The following is a 21,568-nucleotide window of genomic DNA, read 5'->3' as shown; positions in this document are numbered from 1 at the left end:
GGAGCAAGGCTGCTGCGAGGCTGTTCGTGCTCTGCCAGCCCCAGCAGCAGTGGCAGGGCCCAGGACTCAACATCAATACCCCATTTACCCAAACATTTATTCTAGGGAAACAAAGCAAAGTGAACCTGCACAGCGCTGCCCGCTCTTGTGGTAGGGGTGCAGAACCCCCCTGTGCCCGGCCAGCTCTTTGCCTGCACCCCAGTTACCCACTGCAGCACTGAGCTCCCCCCTGCACCCAGTGATGCTCTTCAGAGGCTGGAACTCACTGAAGCCATTCACTGACTAGTGAGAGCAGTCACAGAGAATTGGCTTTCCATGGCTGTGTCATGATTGAAATGGAGAGTGGTGCTGGTGTGGTCTCGCTCTGTGAGAGCGGATAAAGGATGCCCCATGGTCCATGCCAGGGCTCTTGGCTGCAGCAGTGACTGTCAGGAAACCCCCTTGCCGGGGGGGGCTCAGCCCTGTCTCCGCAGGGATGCACTGAAGCAAGGGGAGAGCAGGCTGCTGTTGCAGGCCAGGGGCAGGCTGAGGGATGCTGGAGCTCCATGGGACTTCTTCTCCTTTCCCAGGTGAGTTTCCTGCAGAAAACCCCATGGCAGAGCTGGCTGCTGGCCTGGGAGGGGACAGCCAGCCCCTGGCCTCAACCTCGTCGTGTTTGCTGCAGGAGAAGCCCCCAGTGCCCATCACACACATGAAACCGCTGCTGACCCCTGATGCTGGCGCTGCAGGTCCAGCTCTGCCGCTGCTCACCCCACTCCTGCCACAGCTCCACCAGCAGCTCCAGCCCTGCTCACCTGGGTGCTAGTTGCCGAGGTGCAGCGCCTGGAGGTCCGTGGCGAGGCCGTCTGCTGCCTGGCTCTCCTCCTCATAGGGGTACCCCGTGTAGCCACCCTCCTCCCTGCAGTACCTGATGAACCTGCGGGCACAGAGCAAGGGGAGCACGGGCAGGAGGGTGCCGTTGGCCCTGCTGCCTGCACTGCACTCGCTGCCTGCATAGCACCGGGCATGTCCCAGCATCATCCAGGCACAGCCGGACAGGGCTCACCTCTGCCAGTGCTTGTCTTTGCTGAGCACAGCCGGGTTGCCCACCACGATCAGCAGAGCTTTGGCCCTGGTGATGGCCACGTTGAACCTCTGAAAGAGAACAAGAAGCGTTTTACCTGCAGCAGCATCTCGCAGCCTCCTCCCCAGTAAGCAGCTCTGATGTGGTGCTGAGCACCCAGCACGGCTCTGCCTGTTAACTGGAGGGGGGGGGGGTGCCAAGGGAAAGGGGCCATCTCCAAGGAACCCCAGGTACCTTGGGGTTCTTGAGGAAGCCCAGCTTGAAGTTGTGGTCGAGCTGGAGGTAATCGCTGCAGCTGCGCACGGTGGAGATGAGGATGATGCGCCGCTCCTGGCCCTGGAACTCCTCCACAGAGCCCACCTTGGGGGGGGGAAGGCATCAGACGAGGGGCTGGGGAGCACCCAGGGTGGTGGGACAGGGGGGGGTTCCTCTCCCCCGGCTCTCAGGACCATACCTTCAGCAGTGTGATGTCCGGCAGCGCCCGCAGGACAGGATCCAGGGAGGTGATGGCTTTCCGGATCTTCTCCACCTGGGGTGGGGGGCACAAAGCACGGGCCAGGTCATGGAGCCATCCTCGTGTGGCAGCCCTGGGGCTGCCCCTCTGTCCCATGGGGAGGTCTCTGCCCATGCTCTGCCTGCAGAGCCGTGCCCTCACCTGCTTCCTGTAGGGAGAGATGATGCCAACCTCCTTTGGTGACACACTGGGGCAGCCCCCCTTGCCCCGGCTCTGCAGCAGCTTCTTGAGGTACTCGACCAGCACTTCGATCTCAGTTGTGTTGAAGAACGAGGGGCTCTTGGCCTCTCTCCGGTCTTCCCCGCAAACCCCATGGAAGATGATGGGGAAGCCCTGGAGGTGCAGAGAGTTGGGCTCTGCCCCACCTACAGCTCAGGGCTCCCCTCTTCCCCTTCCTGCATTTCCCCTTACTTTCTTGGGAAGCTCCTTCCAGTTACAATACAGGCTCCGGACATCAAACTCATCACTCTCACAGGCCTTCAGCTCGTTGTCATAGAAGAGCTCGTTGGGGATCCTGAGGATGGCCTCATGGGACCTGCGGAGGGAGGACAGTGCCTAGGGTGGGTACCACACAGCCCCAGCACCCTCCCAGGCACCACGCACCCAGGACAGGGGTCCCGATCCCATCTCCTGCACCAGCCAGGGCACTACAAGGCTCTAGGAAGCCAGAGCCCGTGGTGCACACACCAAGCAGCCCCATCCCCATGCTGTCCCACTCCCCACCTGTAGTTCCAGAGCAGTTTGGTGACAAACTGTGGGTCATATCCTCCACTTGACTTCTTGTACAGGGGGTTGTGCAGCATCAGCCTCTCCAGCAGCGAGGTGCCTGTGCCCAACAAGACCCCATGGCTCCCTGCAAGGCTGCTCCACCCCTGGGTGCCAGCAGCGCTCCGTCCCCTCTCCCTGCTCACCCAAGCCGTGCTCGATGGCCAGTGGAGATGTCAGGACGGGGCCCAGCTGCTGGGGGTCTCCTGTCAGCACCAGCTGCCCCCCGTTGGGGTTGGTGTCCTGGTCCATGGCAGTCAGGAGCCCTGTGCAGAGGGAGAGCTCAGCAGGGGAAGGGGGATCCCCAGGACTCAGAAGGGTTGGTCCCCAGGACAGCAGCCAGGCACCACTCACCTGCGATGGCGACCACGCTCTCCGGCTCTACTGCCTGGCCACACTCATCGATGAAGACATGGGAGAAATATCCCGGGGGGAAGTTGGCCGACACCAGCCTGGGGAGGAAGTGGAGTGAGGCTGCCTTGGCATCCCCTCACATCCCATTAGCATCCCCTCACATCCCCTTGGCATCCCCTCACATCCCATTAGCATCCCCTCACACCCCCTGGGCATCGCCTCACACCCCCTTTGTCCTCATCCTCCTGCAGACAAGGGGTCCCTGCTGCTGCCCACCCTCCTCTGCACCCCATTGGGACACCCCCCTTGCAGCCTGGTTGCAAGGCAGCCAGTGAGCTTCCCTGCCATGGGCAGTGGGAACAACCCCAGGTCCTCCGACCTTCCTGCTGTCACCAGTGTGGTGATGAGGATCCGGTAGCGCCCCAGGTGCTCCTTGCTGGGGTACACGTAGCAGCTCTGCTCATCATCCCAGTTGCAGCAGGGCTGAAACACAGGGGTTTGGTGGGATCCTGCTCTCTGTGGGGGCCACCATTAAAGATGAACTGGGATGGAGGGGCTGGGACAGAGGGATTGAGACCTACTTTGATGTCAGCAGGCACCTCCTCGTAGTTCCTGGAGCTGGCGAGGAGCCTGTAGATGTGCCGGGGGGCAATGTCCTTGATGAGGCGCTGGCACAGCAGGTCTGCAGCGCTGTTGGATGGGGCGCAGGCCAAGATCTGGGCATCCTTGAAGCACGTCCATACCTAGGCGGGAGGAGGGGGTGACAATGCTGAGCCCCATGACCAGTGCTGGACCTGGGCATCAGCCACTCACCTGCTTGATGGCCTCCACCAGAGTCACCGTCTTGCCAGTGCCAGGGGGGCCGAAGACAAGGTATGGGGCTGGCCGGGACATGCCTGTCACGATCTGTGTCACAGCTCTGCACTGCTCCTCATTCGCCTGCAGCTTGCGGTCAAACCACCTGCAGGAGCAGAGGCAGAGTGGGTTGGGTTCCCATCCCCATCCCTATCCCATCCCCATCCCTATCGATCCCCATCCCCATCTCCATCCCCATCCCCGTCCCATCCTCATCCCATCCCCATCCCTATCCCATCCCCGCCCCATCCCCATCCCTATCGCATCCTCATCCCATCCCCATCCCTATCCCATATCCGTCCCATCCCCATTCCTATCCCATCCTCATCCTTATCCCATCCCCGTCCCTATACCATCCCCATCCCCATCCCGACTCACAGCACTCACCGCGGCTGGAAGGTGCCCGTGAAGAGGGACTTGTGGCAGGAGGCAGAGGGGAAGAGGAGGCTGGACAAGCCACGCTCCATGGCCAGGGCTGCCGCCCGGTGCTTTACCTGCAGCGGCAGCCGGTTGAAGGTGAAAGTCACATCGAACCTCAGGTTGTTCACAAACTTCTTCTGCAGCCTGGGAAGGAGCCACGTGAGCAGGGCACGGGGATGCTCCCTGCACCCACCTGGGCTCTGCCCAAACCTTTGGCACATCCAAGCAGGGCCCTGCCAGCCCGGACACCACTCACTTGGAGGAGAAGCCCAGGCTGACCTTCTCCAGCTCCACACCGTGCACGTAGCCCTTGTACTGGACGAGTGGGGAGAGGTGCCGCTCGCTGCTCAGGTTGGCAAAGAGGTGATCCCCCTTCAGCACTGACGGGCGGTTCTCAGCCACACCAGGGACCTGCATCCAACGCTGGGGTGATGCCGGCACCCCCGGGACACCCAGCACCCCTCCTGCCCCCCACCCTGGCTCCCATACGCACGTCGAGGACCAGCAGCCCCCTGTCCTGCACCATGGGCACGTCCTCCATGTCGTAGCGCCGGATGTCCACCTCCATCTGGATCTCTTCGAGGTGCAGCAGCAGCTGGAACTTCTCCTGGTAGTTCCCAGCCTGGAGGGGAGCCTCCAGCATGGACCTGAAGGCAGCAGGGATGTCACCGTGCCCTGGGAACACCTCAGCTAAGGGGCAGCAGGGGCAGGTGTATGGATGGGCAGCGTCGCCCCCATCCCTCAGTACTCACTGCATGGCAGCCCAACTGGAGCCAGCGTTGCTGGGTCCGAGCAGGATCGTGTCCTTGAGGCTCTTGGGGTACTGGTAGGTGTACAGCGGGATTTCCATCTCCAGTTTGCTTTTCAGGAAGCTGGGCAGAGGGGACAGCAGTGCCACAGGGACTGCAGAGCTGGGGTGCCCCCAGGATGCAACCACCCATGTCCCCACCAAGCAGGGTGTCCCCAGCCCCACCACCATGGGCCACTGCGCAGGGATGAAGGGGTGACGGGTTTAAACTTAAACAGGGAAAGTTCAGATTGGATCTAAGGAGGAAATTCTTTCTTGTTAGGGTGCTGAGGCACTGGAATGGGTTGCCCAGGGAGGTTGTGAGTGCTCCATCCCTGGCAGTGTTCAAGACCAGGTTGGAGGAGGCCTTGGGTGCCATGGTTTAGTGTGAGGTGTCCCTGCCCGTGGCAGGGGGGTTGGAACTGGATGATCTTAAGGTCCTTTCCAACCCAAACTATTCTATGATTCTATGACCCCACCACATACCCATCAGGGGGGATGCCATCCTCGGTGACAACAGTGACAGGGTGCTGGATGCTGGCCTGGTAAGGCTGGAACGGTGCCGAGGGCCCCAGGTCCTTGGCCAGCTGGCTCTCGGCGACAGCAGCGATGCAGCGCCCGATGCTGAAGGACACATTCGGCTCCTTGATGAACTCAAAGTCCACCACGACATGGAAGTACCCATTGTAGGAGGCCAGGCACTGCACCTGGATGGGGTATGTGCCGCCTGCGCGGCCAAGAGGTGAGTGCTGGGTCCTGAGCGGGACAGGGCAGGGTGCAAGGGATGGACCCTACCTGGGTGCAGCAGCAGCGACTGGCCCTGTGTCACCCCTTGCTCATCAGTGAAGGAGAGCTCCTTGGAGGGCTTGCGTGGCCGGCACCGCCGCAGCGTCACCGCCTCTGCTCCGTGGTTCTGCACCACCACGGTGACCGTGTAGCGCTTGCCGCACACCACCGGGAAGCGGATGTGCCCGTTGCCCTTGTCATGCTCCGAGAAGATCTTCACCCCGTGCTTCTCGCTGATGAGCTCGGCCCTGTGGGAAGGCAGGAACAGGTTTTCCAAGTGAGGCACGGGATACCCCAGGGCATTGTGGGTGCGGGCAGGGTGCTGCTGCTCATACCACTTCTTGGCACGGCTCAGGGGTGCTCGAGGACGGGAGCTGGGCTGCTGCCCTGAGGCAGATGTGGACACTGGCGCCGCTGCCTTCGCTCTGGGTCTCCAGTACTGGTCTGCCACCACCACGCGCTGCTGTTTCTGCAGGGAGCAACCAGTATCAGCATGGCCCCAGGTGCAGCTCCAGCAGAGCCAGTCCCAGTGCTGCTGCTGCTGCACGGCCCCAGCCCACGGCATCCCTCACCTTCCTGAAGCGCACCAGCTCCCCTTGAACCTGCACCCGGTGGGTCACCTTCAGCGCGTACAGGACACAGGAGAAGCTGGGCATTCTCGTTTCAGTCCTGCACAGACAAGGGAGAGGTTTCTGGGGGGGGACAGAGCACGGCTGGGCTGTGCTCAGCGCTGCAGCCGAGAGGAGGCAAAGTGGGAACAAGGGAAGTTGGAGCAGGGCTGAGGTTGGGGTGAGGAGCACGCGGTGGCTGCCTGCTGTGCCAGGAGAGGGAGAAGGAATGGGCAGGGACATGTCCCCATTCCCAGACCCTGAACAGAGGCTGTCCAGAGGGGTCAGCCCCTGCACAGCAGCAGCGCAGATGGGAGCTCCTCCAAGGCACGGCTACTGCGCTTCCCAGGTCTCTCCCCCCACACCCGGGCTTTGCCAATGATTAACAGTGGTGACACTGGGCAGGAGCCAGCGTGACCGGTGTCAATGGGGTGAGGCAGGCACTGGGGGTCTGAAGCTGTGCCCAGGTGGCTGCTGGTGGGGGGCATGCAGCTGGATAACATCCCAGCACGGCTGTGGTGCAATAGAGGAGCTCGGGGGCATGTGGGCTGGTGTGCGGAGGGGCAGCTCTGTCCCTTCTGCTTCCAGATCCCAGTGGTGCTTGGTTTAATCCATGCCTCGAGGGAGCAGAGCCCGTGTTTAACAGGCCCCGGTGGTCCTCGCTGCTCGGAAAGCAAAGCTCTTCCATCCCACCAGGCAGATGACAAAGGAGAGACCCTGAAGACCCCCCCCACCACACTGCTCCCCAGCACACCCCACTGGAGCTGGCTTCACACTCCATGTGAAGCCCCAGTGATGCTGGCTGGGGACCAGTGATGCTGGCCAGGGGGAGTAGGCAGTGCTGGGGGAGGGGGGGGTCAGTGCCAGGCGATGCTGCCCGGGTCTGGCCAAGCGCTCTCACCTGTACCGAAACTCCTGGTTGTAGATGCCCCGCAGCGTGTCCCGCCGCCTCTCCTGCTCCCGGCCCGTGTCCCGCAGGAACTGCACGAACTCATCCCCCCGCAGCCTGGCCTCCACTACGCTGACCCGTGGCATGGCTGAACAGGACCGAGCCGGGAGGAGGTGCTCAGGGTTGTGCCGGGCTGGGCTGGAGCTCTCCCCGTAAGGGGAAACGAAAGCGAAAGGGGCCGTGCGCGCTGCGGGCCCGCCCGCACAGTGGTTCGCGGGGGGGGGGGGGGCGGTCGGGAGGGACCGGATCCTGCCCTATCGCCCCGCACTTCCTGGGGTCCCGCACCCCACGGGGGGGTCCCGCCTGCGTGGTCCACGCGAGACTGTGGGGATGGCTCAGCCCGGACCCCCGAGGGGTGCATCCCCTGCCCCGTACCCCACAGGGGCACCCCAGAAGTGCAGCGCTGGGGGAGCCGAGCGGTGGGTGTCAGAGGTCTGGGCTTGTCGCCACCCCCGGCCAGTAACACTGGCTGGAGCTGCCCGGGGGGGCAGGAGAGGAGCCCAGGTGCTGGCAGGGCTGTATCCAATGATGAGAGGCAGGAGCTCTATAAATAGGGCAGCAGCAGGACCTGGTTTACTGTTCTTTCACCCTCCAGCCTGCCCAGTGAGGATGGTGATCCCCGACCTGCCCCTGTGAAACGGCTCCAGACGCTGGGACTGCTCAAAGCAGTGCTTGGGCCCTGTCTGTGGCCTGGGTGTCTTGGGGTAAGTCTGCTGTTTTCCCTGGTTTTAGCATGGGTGGTCTTTCCTCTGCCCCAGGCCATGCCAAGAATGCGCTGCTGCCTGGAGATGCCTGATAGACCCATGGTGGAGGGCTCCTTGTAGGCTGTTTGATGGCTCTGAGGCTTGGAAAATGGAGATGTAGCCTCTGGAGAAGTTGCTTGTCGGTCTTTCTGTCACATATTGCAGGCAGAATCTTGGAGCTTTAAGGTTTGATCTTGCAAACCGATAGAAAAACCTCTCTCCATTTGGTGCAGCTGAATAGCCCTGCTGCTGCCTGGGCTGGCTTTGCCTTCCCTGGCACGCTCACGCTGCAGTGCCTGCTCACCACGACTCCTCCGTGGTCAGATTGACTCTTGCACACTTCAGCAGAGCCAGCACAGGGTATGTGCTGCTCCAGAGGTGGCCTCAATCTCCACTGAAGCCTTTAGTCTCCAGCAGACCACAGGCCGCAACTTTAAGGATTAGGATGCTTCTGGGTATGTGTCACTGCTGGGCTGGTGCTTCCTTAGTGCTCCAGTGGTGATTGGTCACACAAAGAGCTGGTTTTCCAAGGAAAAAATGGGAGCTGGGAAGGAGCTAAGACTGGGATAGCTGAGCCTGCTGTAAAGAAGGCTGGTGGGGGAGAAGGGCCAGGAGTGGGCAGGGAATGAGTTGCCCTAAAGGATGATTAGCTAAAGACTTGGAGAAGGACAGAGAGATAGAAACAGCCTTCAGGCTGGAACAGGAGGTGGTGAGCTGCTCACAGTGTAACTAACCCAGAGCGGGGAAAAGCCTTGAGGCAGATAAAAGCCCTGTTGTGTGCACAGCATTATCTTGGGCCTTGCTTCTGCTCCACATTCTTGGAATTACTGCAGCGCTTGTCTGGATGGGACCATGGCCACAGAGCACAGGACCTTTGTTTGTCCACACAACCTTTCAACTCTGGGCACCACAGGCACGGAGGTGACTCTTCTACAAACACTGTCCACTGGAGCACTGGCCTTGAGCACCTCTTTGCTTGGTGGCATGCAGCACCTCAGAAAGAGATGGTCCTGCTTCACCTGGCACAGCATGCAACCCACTGCCAGTGTTTCATGAGCTGAGGAGGAAAGGTGCTGTAGGTGTTCCCATGAGGAGTGGAACAACCTCATTTGCTGCTTTCCTGCATGCACAGGGCTTCAATCAGTGCTCTTTGAATTGGAAAGTTCTGGGAGCATCACCTGTGGGTCTGCATACAACACCAGCCCCGATTTCGGGCTGATGCCTGTTGATCTGCCTCCAGCAGGAGCTAACACAAGCAAAACCAGGAAAGACCAGACACAGATGGCTTTAAAACAAAGACCAGTGTATTTTCACTAGACTGTTGGATACAGAGGGTGCCTGGAGGATGAAAGGTCAGTCTCAACAGCAAATACAAATATATTTTATTTAGACAAAACTTCTCACAAAGGATAGACACACTTATTTTTGTGATGTTACTGGGCAAAGCCTGAAGTGGAATGCACAGTCAGCCCCATCCCAACCCATTTGTGTATTTAAACCCAGGAAGACACTAGCCAGTTTAAAAACCACAACTGCAGGAAGGCCCAGTGATAACCAAGTGCAAACAAAGCAAAGCAAGCTCACCAAAGGTTTAATTTTGCAGTGAATACATGTTCTGAGTTCTGCCTGAAAGGCAGAAACATGTTTCTTCAGCCTCCCCTTACAGCGAAACTTGTAGGATTGTTTTTGCTTTTACGGGGGGAAGAAAAGCAACAGAGCAAGCACTGGGAGAGCAAGAGATTGATTCTAAAATCCCCTTTAAGATAGTAAGAAACTGGCCATGATTGAGACAAAATGGAAAGGTTTTTTTCTCTCACTTTGGTGCAAGTTTATTTATTTTGTACACTATCCATCCATACACCTGTGATACAAATTCTAGGAACCTGCCACAAAGCATTGAAGCACAACATACCTATTGTTCTGTAGACACTTGCATCTTTAATCACCATCCAGCCTACATGGATCAGCAGTGATTCAACACAGGAGCTTGCAGCTCTGTAAAAATGCAGATGCCTGATAACCGTACACACACAGGGGAGGGGAGAGCAAAAACGTTCACTTTTAGGGAACATGGCTCAAATCTTCAGGTTAAAAACCCACTAATTGTGTCCCTGGAAGAGCTGGCTGCGTGGCGGGGGGGGTTCTGTAAAGGGTCTTGTAAACTCATCTGATATAGTACAACCTAAGCCTGCAGGCTTTTGCTCTGTGGAGGTCAGGCTACACGAGGACTCGCTGTCTCTTGCATTTACTGTATCTTGCAGCATAGCACTGGGGGCTGTTGGCAGATTTGACAAACTTACTGGAGTACCTGGAGTGCTGTACATGGGTGAGGGGAATGCTCTGCACCCTCAGCTGTATTTATAATAGGGCTTTTCCAGCTAGGAAGTTTTCCAACCAGTGATTGAAAACAGCTACACTTCTGAGCCATGAAATGTGGCTTAATTAAAACAACCTATCAGTAAATGCAGTCACAACAGGAAGTTTATGCAGCAGGAAACACAAAACACAAAGACAATGCTATTTGTTCCACAGTTCTCTCTGAGGCTAGAAAACCTGTTAACTTTGAAAGCCCTAGAAAAACGCTGCACTGGTTTAGAAACCATCTACTTGGCATAGGACCACATTTGTTTTTTGCACACAAACATTTCCTCATCTCCCCGTTCCCGGGTTAAGCGTTCTGCATCTCTTTGCCAATCTTGTAGCTGAGGATTTTGTTCCAGTCGATCTTGGTGCGGGTGACAGGAAGCTGCCGGCGCAAGGCTTTGAAAGTGGTGTCTGACATCGTCTGGTAGTTCTCGCTGATTGCTGTCTGCAAAGGCAAGCAGTGACAGCAGTAGTAAGACAGTCTGAGAAAGCATCACCGTAAAGTCCACAACCCTTTTCTATGAGGAGAAGACACACAACAGTCACTGGTGTGTGTAAAGAAAAGGGTCTCTATAAATTCCCCTTATAAACCTAATGGTATCTCCTTTGGTGTTTCACTGACTTACCTGTACTGAGTTTCTTTATATGCAAGCTGGGACAATAGAAAAAGCTGTGACACAAATTTCCTCTTCAGTATTTTTAACTATCCCAGAGGAAGATTCATAGACTTGCCCATTCCTCTTCCATGCTTGTTCCAGGGATCATTTGTAGCCATTTAAGATAACCCCACAGCAAACCTGATTCTTAATTACAAATACCTTTAAAATTTGTTCTTTAAACAAATACTGCTGCCCTTTCCTAAGTAATTCTTACAATCGATATCAGATTCAGCCAGAGACAGAATTAAAGGTCAGTTTTCCATGTTTCCATTAGCTGTAAATGGAGACTGGCATGATTCCATTATAGGTGGGTGGAACTAGATAATCCTTAAGGTCCCTTCCAACCCAAGTCATTCTGTGATTCTTTGATGCTTATTTAACCACCACTAATCTTACCTGGTACTCGTTTTCTGCATTTTCTATTATCTTAATAAATTCCTTGGCTGTCTGGACATCACTCTACAAAGGGGAAAAAGAAATTTGTATGTTTAAGACCAACTTACAGAAGCTGTATGATGCGTTTCTTCTCAAATGATAGGCTGAGTATAGATGAAGTGGAAAACTTCAGTAACTTCTGCCTCATGTTGAGGTTCAAGACAGGGGGCTGGAACTAGATGACCTTAAGGTCCTTTCCAACCCTAACTGTTCTACGATTTCACGTACTTGCTGAAGCTTGTGCTCCAAACTGGAGCACTACTGCACCCTAGCGAGCAGAAGGGAAGTAGACCTTCATGGCATAGAATTAGGCATTTCAGGACTGTTGCTCCCTCCACTGTACTGAGGACTTATTTTCCCTTAGTATACTGCTCTTACTGTTCACAGACAGTTGCACTTAGACAGAAAAGCACATTTTGGCCTCTTGAACCGAATCTTGTAGGATAAGCTTTCCAATAGAGACTCCTAATACAGTCTAAGCAACTGAGAATGTGTTTCCCATGTGACTCTAAACACTACAACTACGCTGACTAGTCACCCTAAAGTTATATTACTCTCAAATCAAGACAATGTGGTCATGAAGTGTTTAAGGAATAAAACGGTTGCTTTATCATAAACCCATCTTTTATCATACTTACCGAAACCTGTACAGAGTCCTGGATATCTTTATGACTAACCAGTTGAACATTGCCATCTTCGTAATAGTGAACCTGAACAGAGAAACAAAATGCAGGTTATCATTAACACTCATTTTGCAATCCCTAGAGCCCCCAATGCTACCAGAATGGCACAACAGCATCGTTGTGCCAGTCTTCTCTGCTTACGTGGAGACTAAAAGCAGGATGGATTTTCTAAAAGGTTTCATTCTTTGTCAAGACTGTTCAAGATTATGTTAATGCAGTAAACGCCTAGAGTTGAAATAAGAGCAATTATAAAAGAATTCATGGTATAGGTTTTAGCCATATAATGTGAAGCCGAGTTGGAGGCCTATAGGGTAATGCTATATAATAAACCACAGGCCAGACTGTAGATGATGTCTGAAACACTACATTTAACTTCTTGAATTGTAATAGCATCTTGACTTGAGGAGGACATCTTGGCTACACTTCAGCATCTCATTCTGAGTCAAATGCATTTGCGTAAGGGAAGCATGATGCAGCTCTTTTCTGTTACTGCCAGAAAAAGTAACTCACCTGGATTTTGAGCACTGCAGCCACCTGAGCCATTGGTGGTGTGATGGTAAACTTCCATTCTGATCTCCAACGACCGTTCCTAACACAAGCAAAGCATGAAAACCATTTCCAAAAAGCTCAAACAACAAAAAGAACCAAACTAACCAGAGCAAGTTGTTTCTGCTGTCAGCTTATGACCAGTGTTACAGTGCCTTGCATGGCACTGAATTAAGTTTCTGAAGCACAGCAAAACCCCATGCAGCTTCAGCACAGACTAGCTCCAGTAGCTCTGGAATATGTAAGGGGGTATCTGTCTGCCTCTGCTAAAACCTTTCTCTCTGGGTATGTCACTGAGCCACACCGAAAGCTTTAGGAAAGTGCCAAGGGGGCTGCAAGGAAAAGAGACTACAGAATGAGAAAAGAACTTTTTTGGAAGCCCAAAACTATTTGTTCTTCAGACTGTGTCACAAAACATAGAGGATAGGTTTGTTCGAGGACCAGTAAAGGAAGAAAATAAACTACATTGAAATAGTCTTACCAGAAGTTTTTGGGCTGGAACTGGTGGCTCTCAATACAGGCAATAATTGTCTGCTGCCCATCTATAGATTTACCATAAACCTGTGTTTAGAAAAAAGAGTTAAAAAGGCCCAAGAGCAGAGGAAAGCCATTCTTCATTTCTGTTCTTGGCAGCATTGTGGAGGCTTGCTACTGTGGTATTGCACTGGGAACATACACCACTAATGACATTGTGCAACACCTTCACATGAACAAATTATGCCTCTTGTTACTTAACCAAAGGTGCTCAGGTGGTTGGTAGTCCTGACTATGAGAAAGAAGATCTAATACTGTGTGCAAACAAAATATTTGCACCCTCTTTGGAACTTCTTATTCTAAAATTGTTGAAAACACTCGTGAGGCTGGAGAATTCCAACAGCACTGCCCAGCACAAAGCACCTGACAGGGAACAATGAACTTTCAGGGAAAGATGGATACTCAACAGTACAGAAGCCATTGGGGTAATGATCTTTCACGTAAGCTCTCAATGCACTGTCACAGGCATCTCTCCATTGCTTCAAAGCTGATTCTGTGTCCTCAGGCTGGGGGTCACTTGCTTCTTTCCTTAAATGGTCAAACTTGAAAGAAAGTTTGTTTCTTGGGTCTAAAAATCTGCCATTGCCCAGATCACCATGTTCTGTGATTAAGACCTGTAAAAGAAGTTGAAATTAAGATATGCTGCTGTAAATGTGGTGCTTAGTGTTTTTCCTTATCAGAATAGATATCAATGTTTCATAGATTCTTTCTTTGAGCTATAATACCACTTAAAGAAAAAATGTTTTTCAGTAATAATTTCAACTAAGAGTAGCTTAATGAGGCTGGAGTTAAACTCTGCTCTTCACAGTAGTACTGCACTTAGTTTTCTCTCCCAGAAATGGCTATATTATAATAATGTGTAAGTTTAGCCTAAAGTTGGGCATCCTTACAGTACAAACAGATGGTTCTGCTTTTGAAGTTATTTTTGCTGTTTCCCTTTCTCGTTTCTGAAGGAATAAAAAAAATTTACTCTGAGATTTAGCATTTATTGTCATGCTTCATGCTGCAATAGCTCTCCTTCTGGTGAAGAAGGGTACAGAGATGTGGCTATTTCTAATAAACACCAAGTAAAGTACACAGCAAAGTAGCACTGTACCTCCCCTCTCCTTTGTCTTATTCACCATAATTCTCTGGCTTCCCAAATACTGATTTTGGGGTTTTTGCAGGCTGTTCTGTAACTTTCTCCTGTCAAAGATATTTCTATGGACAGCCCTCTCAAATACTTGCCTCCCATGAACGTATCTGGGAGAGCAGGAAAGCTATGGAGGCACCTGGCTTGGTGAACAGACCAGACATACTTTGTACAGTAGCTGGGAATGGGTTAAAAATGCAGAAAATGAATCTATTACTGCTTGTCAGTAGGAGCTGTAAGCAGGCAGCAACATAAGGATTTGCAAGTGAGCTTTAAACAAACAATAATCTTTAATTGTTCATACTCCTATTTAAGAGCATTCAGCAAGGAGCTTCACTTAAGGGACGATGAATTAGTTACTGGGTAGTATCAGACAATGCTTTAGAAGAACATTTTACTTATGCTGCTTCTATAAGAACAAAAGGTTGGTAACAGAATGATGTGGGGAGAGGAGAAGAGGTGGTAACTTCTAAGTAGAATGAAGCTAGCCAACATCTTGATGGAACATTTTTATTGGGTTTGCACAGTGTAGTAATACAAAACTCAACTGCAGAGTGTCTTCCCTTACCTGATCATCATACCCTTCTATCTTCACCGGAGTGAACTGATCCATGTTATACTGTGCAAATGCACTGTAAGAATTAAGAGAACATGAACTTTAGCTGTACATGCACATCTATTTGACTACAGTTAAATGTACAATCAAAAGTAGTACATGGTATGATTTATATTATAGAAAATTTTAACTAACTTAGCAAATAATACACATGAGCACTTTTAAAGGATTTTTCAATGCCTTTTATTAAAGATAGCTATAAAACCCCAGGTCTGAAGCCAGGTTTCTTTTAGTGATGATCAGGGAAGAACAGAGTTCAAAAGTGGAACAGCAGGCAGCCTGGGGGAACGTGAGCAGGCCAAAACAGGAACACCCCAGCTCCCATTCAGACAGCAGCGAGGTAAGCAAAGGAGTAGCCTAATATTCACAACAATCTTCTTATGCAAAGACCTGCTGAGTGACATGTCACATAGCTTGCAGGAAGATCTTAGCATCAAAAAGCTTGTGTGCAATAATCTTTAAACACCTTCTGATGAGACTGTGTAAGTAAACAAGGTATTTTGAAAGCTCTTCTTTTCAGGGCAGTTCTTTTTCTGAACCTCAGCTAAGGATTACTCAGTATTTCAGGCTCCACTTGCTTTCCAAATCATGCTTCAGCAAGATCAGACATTCCTGCTGCTGCAGAGTTAAAACTTCTTGGCAGAGTGCCTTCCTGTCAGTTTTATATGGCCTCTACAGTATAAATTCTGACTTAGGGCTTTAAAAAGAATCATCCATGCCTTTCAATATGTATTTTGTTGGGAGGATAAGGAATAACAGAAGATTGCTCTCAATATAACAAATAGATGGCTTTGTCACAGAGTGATGGGTGTAGGAAAACATGCATCTCTGATGGTAATTTGACATGTGTTTGAAATATTAGTACTTACTGTGCTGCTCCTTCCCTGAGAAGATTGTCATTGCTGAGCAGTAACCGGACATCTGGAGAACAGAGAGTGCAGGTTATTGGGGTTTTAATCAAATGTTTCTTTTCATGCATTTCATTTCCAACTGGGCAAATACAAACATTAAAATGATTACACCATTTCATTAAGCATGTGTAGTCACAGGATGACAGCATGCATTTCCCTCACCACTTCCTAACCTTAAAAGCACTGTATTGTGACAGAGCCTTAGACTCTTATAATACATGAAATGTGAAGAAAACACTACCGATCAATTTACCTTTTTTACTTACCATTGAACACTTCATTGAATTCTCCAGGGGGTGCATGAGTGATGAATTTTGCAGCTATACGCACCTACAGAGAAGCACAAAAGGACTAGAGGTAATTTACTGAGTTCACACATACTGCAACCTACACTGAAGCAATTCACCATCAATATCAACTCTGACAGTGATAGAAGTGCCAGATTTAGGAAGAAATCTAGGCATGCACTGTCAAAGTAGAAATAATCTCTTAAAACTAGATTTTTTAGTGTAATGTAGCAGAATAATTCTAAATGTACTCAGGAAGAAGCTCAAACTTCACATGGGCACCTGTGAACTGTAATCAGTCAGCTAAATGGCAAGATACACAAAGAATAAGAAACCACTGGAGTAGAAGTGTAATTGTAACTAGATGGTAACTTACAGCACAACCTCAGAACTAAGGAGTGTTTGACACATCATAGTGGTCTGCGTAGGAAGGGAGCTTAAAGCTCATCCAGTTCCAAACCCCTGCCATGGGCAGGGACCCCTTCCACTAGAGCAGCTTGCTCCAAGCCCCTGTGTCCAACCTGGCCTTGAACACTGCCAGGGATGGGGCAGCCACAGCTTCTCTGGGCACCCTGTGCCAGCACCTCAGCACCCTCATAGGGAAGAGCTTCTGCCTAAGAGCTCATCTCAGTCTCCCCTCTGGCAGGTTCAAGCCATTCCCCTTGGCCTGTCCCTACATCCCCCTGTCCAAAGCCCCTCTCCAGGTTTCCTGTAGCCCCTTTAGGCACTGGAGTTGCTCTCAGGTCTCCCCTTCAGGAGCCTTCTCTTCTCCAGGTTGACCCAGCCCAGCTCTCTCAGCCTGGCTCCAGAGCAGAGCTGCTTCAGCCTTCACAGCATCTCCATGGCCTTCTCTGGACTCACACCAACAGCTCCATGTTCTTCTTATGCTGGGGGCCCAAAAGCTGGATCAGGACTGCAGGTGGGTCTCACCAGAACACAGCAGAATCCCCTCCCTCGACTGCTCACACAGTCTGTTTGTGCTCTGGGGATGCAGCCCACATCAGGGTTGTTGGTTTGGGCTGGAAGTACTTTCTGCTGGGTCATGGGGAGCTTCTCATCGCACAAAACCCCCAAGTCCTCCTCAGGGCTGTCTCAATCTGGTCTCCACCCAGCCTGTATTTCTGCTTGGGACTGCCCCAACCCATGTGCAGCACCTTGCACTCAGAGAACCTTACACCTTATATTGCAGGACACTGTGATTCCCTGTGATGCAACTTGCTTGTTGCTGACGACTGGCTGAACTAGATGCCACAGCTTCACAGCAAAAAGCATGTGAAGTAGCAGAGGCTGATCCCTCTAGAAATGGAGCAGTAAATCAATTACATCAACTGCCATGGCACTGCTTCCACAGCTAATTATACCCCATGGACTTTGAAAAGCCACGTTATGTGCTCAGCATGCACAAGGCGCTATGGAGACGCAAGGTAAAAAGCTGGGAACTGGCAGAAATGGGCAAGGAAAAGTGCCAAAATGAACCAGAAAAGTCAGATAAGAGCCTCCAAGTGAAAGCATTCAAATTTGAGAAGGTGTTGGGGTTGTTTTTTGTGATCCTCTAATGCTGCCTTGGTCCCTCCTAACCCTGAGCAGCAGACACACCATTTATGCCATTCTGTTGCATGTTACTCCTCCCATCTTGTAGTGTTTTCTTGGAAACTGGTCTGTAGCTCAGCCATGAAGTGTCAGAGTAGTGGCAGAACTCAGTGACGTGAAGCTGTGAGTGATATAATAAATAAATGAAAAGACCTTTGAAGCTGGAACAGAAAAACCCCATTCTCTTCTAAAAAGTAATAAACCTGCACTGTGCTCTGAAATCCAATATACATGTCTTGCACTGATGGAACTTAGGTGGTCTAGGAATTGTTTTTGCTGAAACTAGTGAGTTTATGGTTTTCAAAATCAAATCTTTTATGGTTTTTACAGGCCCAAAAGGAACAGACTCATCTTGGAACACTTGAAACAGGAAATGTCACAAATTAAAACTCTCCCTTGGAATAATAAAAGTCACATTCCTTGCAATAAGCACAGCTAAGCAGCTGGGCAATGAGCCCTCCTGCCTCAGCCATTTATTGAAGGTGACTGCAGAACAGTGCTCATGACAACCCTGGTTACTTTTTCTACTTTTCATCTGAGCAGTAAACCAAAGGAACGTGCATACATCCACCCTCTTCAGCTGAATTATGCCAGAGCTGTACATAACTTGCTTCTCTCAACCGTACTCCCTGCTTTAATTCTTAATTGTTGTTTGTATTGTTTGTCACATAATGATTTAAAGCAAGCCATGAAAGGAAATAAATAACAGCTTCCCAAACAAAGGGTACATTGCCTTATTCCAACAGTGTTGAGTAACAGCTCTGCCTTAACTGGACTGAGCATCTATTATCTTCATGCTTTAAGTAATTCTGCAATACAAATGAAACCCTAAAAGGACTTGTGTAGTTGCTGCAATACAGAATAGCAAAGTACTTTCTCCTAGTTTTCTGCTTCTAGATAAGGTTTGTTAGTATCCAGCAATCCTAAAAACGTAGCTCTGGCTGTTTCAAAGTTTTCACTATCTACAGAACTGTAACAAGGAGAGACTGCTGCCACAGTCTTGTTACATTTCACTGTCAGATATTTGGAAGGTGATGAAGATAATGTATAAGTAACTAAGAGAGATATTTCTGCTTTATATTCTCTGTGGCCTTTGCTGAGAGCCAGCCCAAAATAGCTGAGGGGCTTCTGAAATGACACCATGTGCTTTTCTAAGAAAGCATGAGTGGAAGCACTAGCGCAGGTGTCTCCCTGTGCTGAAGTGTGGCACTGTGCTAAAGCACTTCATGCTGTGATGCCTGTCAGTGGGAGGACTGCACTAGAATACATCCTGCAAATTAACTCCCCAGATGAATAGATTCCCTTCTAGGAGGTGCTTCAACATATGGAAAAATAAGGCCCCTAAAAAGACATAAAATTTAGTATTTTATGAATTTATTCATCCGTGTTGTGGCTGCAGAATTGCACTGTACATGGAACCCTCATAAAAGGGACACTGTTTTAATAAGCTTTTAGATCAATAGATTCTCATAAACAGATCCTTGTGGAAAAAGTAGGAAAAAAAAGAAAAAACAAACCAAAACCAAAGTAAATATCACAGGAGAGATTTTTAGTCTTCCACAAACTCTTTTTCCTTGGAAGGATGAACAAAATTAAGCCAAAACAGAATGGAGCCTGCATTTCAATCAAATGCTATCACAAAACCAGCCATCAACAAAGAAAATGCCGCCAGTGAATGGCGTTGACTTTTCTAAGGGATCCCTGGCCCTGTCTCTTGTGTGGAGCAATAAAATCACAGAATCCTGGAACAGTCTGGTTTGGAAGGGACCTTAATGTTCATCCAGTTCCAACTCCCTGCCACAGGCAGGGACGCTTTCTACTACAGCAGGTTGCTCCAAGCCCCATCCAACCTTAAATACAAAGCATTTAAATCAAACTATTGAATTCAGGAGTGCAGTGCAGGAAACAGGCTGCGGAGTAATTAATCCTAAATGTCAAGCATTTGAATTGCAGTTGGTTTTGAGACTTGTTTTGTTTCAAAGTGGTGTCAGCACATAACAGGATGTTCATTTGCAGAAGCACCAAAACAAGACTTCTGCAAGCTGACCTACTTCCTGGCCAGCGCTGCCATTTCAGGTGCTGTGCACCATGCCAGCAGAACTCGCTTCCTGTTGCTGAAATGGGGAAAGTGGCTGAGAGAAGCTGCTCAGCCATGAGTGTAAGTGGCAAAATGGCAGCACGATGAACTTAAGTAGACAATAGGGTAGGCTGCAGAAGACCTTAAACTAAAATGAACCCCTTAATTTACCTAAAATACAGAGAATAAAGAAGTGAGACTTGGCAGGGGATGCAATGAATTCATTTTGTTTATCTTGAAGCACTGGCAAACTCAGACTTAAAAAAGGAACCATATATAAAAGGTCCAGACCTATCTAAAAGGTTATGAAATGGATCCTATGGTAAATCTTCACTGTATGTTTCTTTTTCAGATTCTCTATCCTTTTCTACCCATGCTAGGCATGGAGCTGCTTTAAACTGAATCTAGGTTGCCTGAGCCAGGACATCTAATAGAATGTAAGCTCCGATTTCAAGTGAAATCTCATCTACTCTGCCAGGTACAGCACTTGGGGGAAGCGCAGTCCACTTCTTGAAGGACACTGCTTCCCTGCATGTGCTTTGAAAGAACCACAAATTTCAGATGAATGCAGCAAAAGGAGGAAAAACCCCACCCAGTGACCCCAAGTCCTTGCACCACCAGCTCTCAGTCCCAGACTAAATCCCAGGCCTTGATGCAAGCTTCAGGTTTGTTTTCATTTTCACATCAGACGCAATGATAACTTCAGTTGTATCACTTCAAGTGAAATTCAGCCAAATGATGCCAGGGGAAAATAGTTTATACACCATTGGATAGATCTCAGTTACATGCTAAAGGCCATTTGAATTCAGTTCTGGAATTTCCGTTTCCAACAATGCTCATGCCATCTAAAATATTAACTAAAGGATGAGCTGCACCTTTAAAGCTCTGCTTGATTCACAATGAATGTCATTGTAAGGAAGCTGAAACAGGCAGTTTAAGGGAAAAATGAAAGCAATCTCCAGACTTGCAAGATCCTTGAAGATCCATGAGCTTAATACCTCCTCCAGATCATTAAGAAACAAAGCAAAAAGCTACATGTAATCTCTGTTATTATGTAAGGAAGAGTAACAGTGGATTTTTAACTACTGTTGTAGGCAACTAGCGTTACCTGGCAGAAAAGGCAAGTTTCATGTGTTAAATGGCATCAGTGCTGCCAGTTTGCTTCTGCTTAGTCCCTCAGTGACATGGGTTAGTGGGGGACTCGCAGACCCGGGAGAACGGCTGGACTTGATTTTACAGCCCTTTTCAAACCTGGCTGATTCTATTCCACCCAGTATAATTTGTAGGATCAACATCAAAGTTACTGTCAGCAGCTGAGGCAAGCAGAAAACGTGAAGACACGCTCTGAAGGCGTTTTGGAACCCAATAGGTTGCACAGCACCTTCTGAAGACGCCGCTAACTTTGTTGACCAGGAAAGAGAAAGCGGAAGACCAAAGAATGTATTTCCACGCACAAAGACACGCCGAGCCACCTCAGCTGCACCGAAACAAACCGAAAAGCAAAGAGTTGCTGCGGTAACCGCTGATCCCCGGCCGCCGGCCTCTCACCAGGGCAGCAGCGGCCCGGCCGGGCTCGGGGGCCCGCCCACCCGGAGGCGACGGGAGACCGGGCCACAGACCAGCATACCGGGAACGGGTGACCCTCCTCACCACCTCCCGCCCGCTACCCTCCCGCGGGTGCTGTGGGGACAGGGGTCTGATCCCGCCGTGGAGCAGCGGCTCCTTCCCTACCTTCTCCTCATCCGACACCCGGTCTTCGAAGTCCGCCATTTTGGCAGCTCTGGGCCCGGCCCCGCGCGGAGCATGCCGGGAGCGGCCGACCGCGCGCCGCCGCCGGGTTGGCCCGGAAGCGCGCTCAGCGCCATCTTAGTTGCGGGCAAGACGCCGCGG

The 21,568-nt window shown here is 50.7% G+C and overlaps 2 protein-coding genes and 1 long non-coding RNA gene across 3 annotated transcripts; 1 reads left to right on the top strand and 2 right to left on the bottom strand.

The window, feature by feature from the left end:
* Positions 1–350: 350 nt before the first annotated feature.
* MOV10 (Mov10 RISC complex RNA helicase) lies at positions 351–7,222 on the bottom strand. The gene is made up of 22 exons (XM_057426901.1): positions 7,054–7,222; positions 6,117–6,213; positions 5,880–6,013; positions 5,554–5,792; positions 5,245–5,485; positions 4,724–4,843; positions 4,465–4,618; positions 4,228–4,382; positions 3,939–4,115; positions 3,510–3,657; positions 3,278–3,439; positions 3,076–3,179; positions 2,697–2,794; positions 2,489–2,608; positions 2,301–2,403; positions 1,989–2,112; positions 1,719–1,910; positions 1,518–1,592; positions 1,298–1,423; positions 1,046–1,134; positions 795–916; positions 351–578 (listed from the first exon to the last, which is right to left on the bottom strand). Exons 1-21 carry the CDS (start codon positions 7,185–7,187, stop codon positions 802–804), a joined length of 2,907 nt encoding a protein of 968 aa, XP_057282884.1. The 5' UTR covers positions 7,188–7,222; the 3' UTR covers positions 351–578; positions 795–801.
* A 421-nt stretch (positions 7,223–7,643) lies between these two features.
* LOC130608702 (uncharacterized) lies at positions 7,644–18,207 on the top strand. The gene is made up of 3 exons (XR_008974620.1): positions 7,644–7,805; positions 15,057–15,153; positions 17,932–18,207. It is a non-coding gene; the product is annotated as an uncharacterized LOC130608702 (long non-coding RNA).
* On the bottom strand, positions 9,648–21,556 carry CAPZA1 (capping actin protein of muscle Z-line subunit alpha 1). Its single transcript, XM_057426884.1, has 10 exons — positions 21,410–21,556; positions 15,991–16,054; positions 15,683–15,734; positions 14,766–14,829; positions 13,473–13,679; positions 13,013–13,092; positions 12,496–12,574; positions 11,941–12,012; positions 11,264–11,326; positions 9,648–10,653 (listed from the first exon to the last, which is right to left on the bottom strand). The coding sequence occupies exons 1-10, from the start codon at positions 21,446–21,448 to the stop codon at positions 10,513–10,515; spliced, it is 861 nt and encodes a 286-aa protein (XP_057282867.1). The 5' UTR covers positions 21,449–21,556; the 3' UTR covers positions 9,648–10,512.
* Between the last annotated feature and the right edge of the window lie 12 nt (positions 21,557–21,568).

Source organism: Pezoporus wallicus, unplaced genomic scaffold (genome assembly GCF_028554395.1).
Source record: "Pezoporus wallicus isolate ANWC-B61680 ecotype Strahan unplaced genomic scaffold, APGP_CSIRO_Pwel_v1 contig_11646, whole genome shotgun sequence".
NCBI lineage: Eukaryota > Metazoa > Chordata > Aves > Psittaciformes > Psittacidae > Pezoporus > Pezoporus wallicus.
Note: the sequence above shows the minus strand (reverse complement) of the source record. Positions and strands in the feature narration are given on the sequence as shown.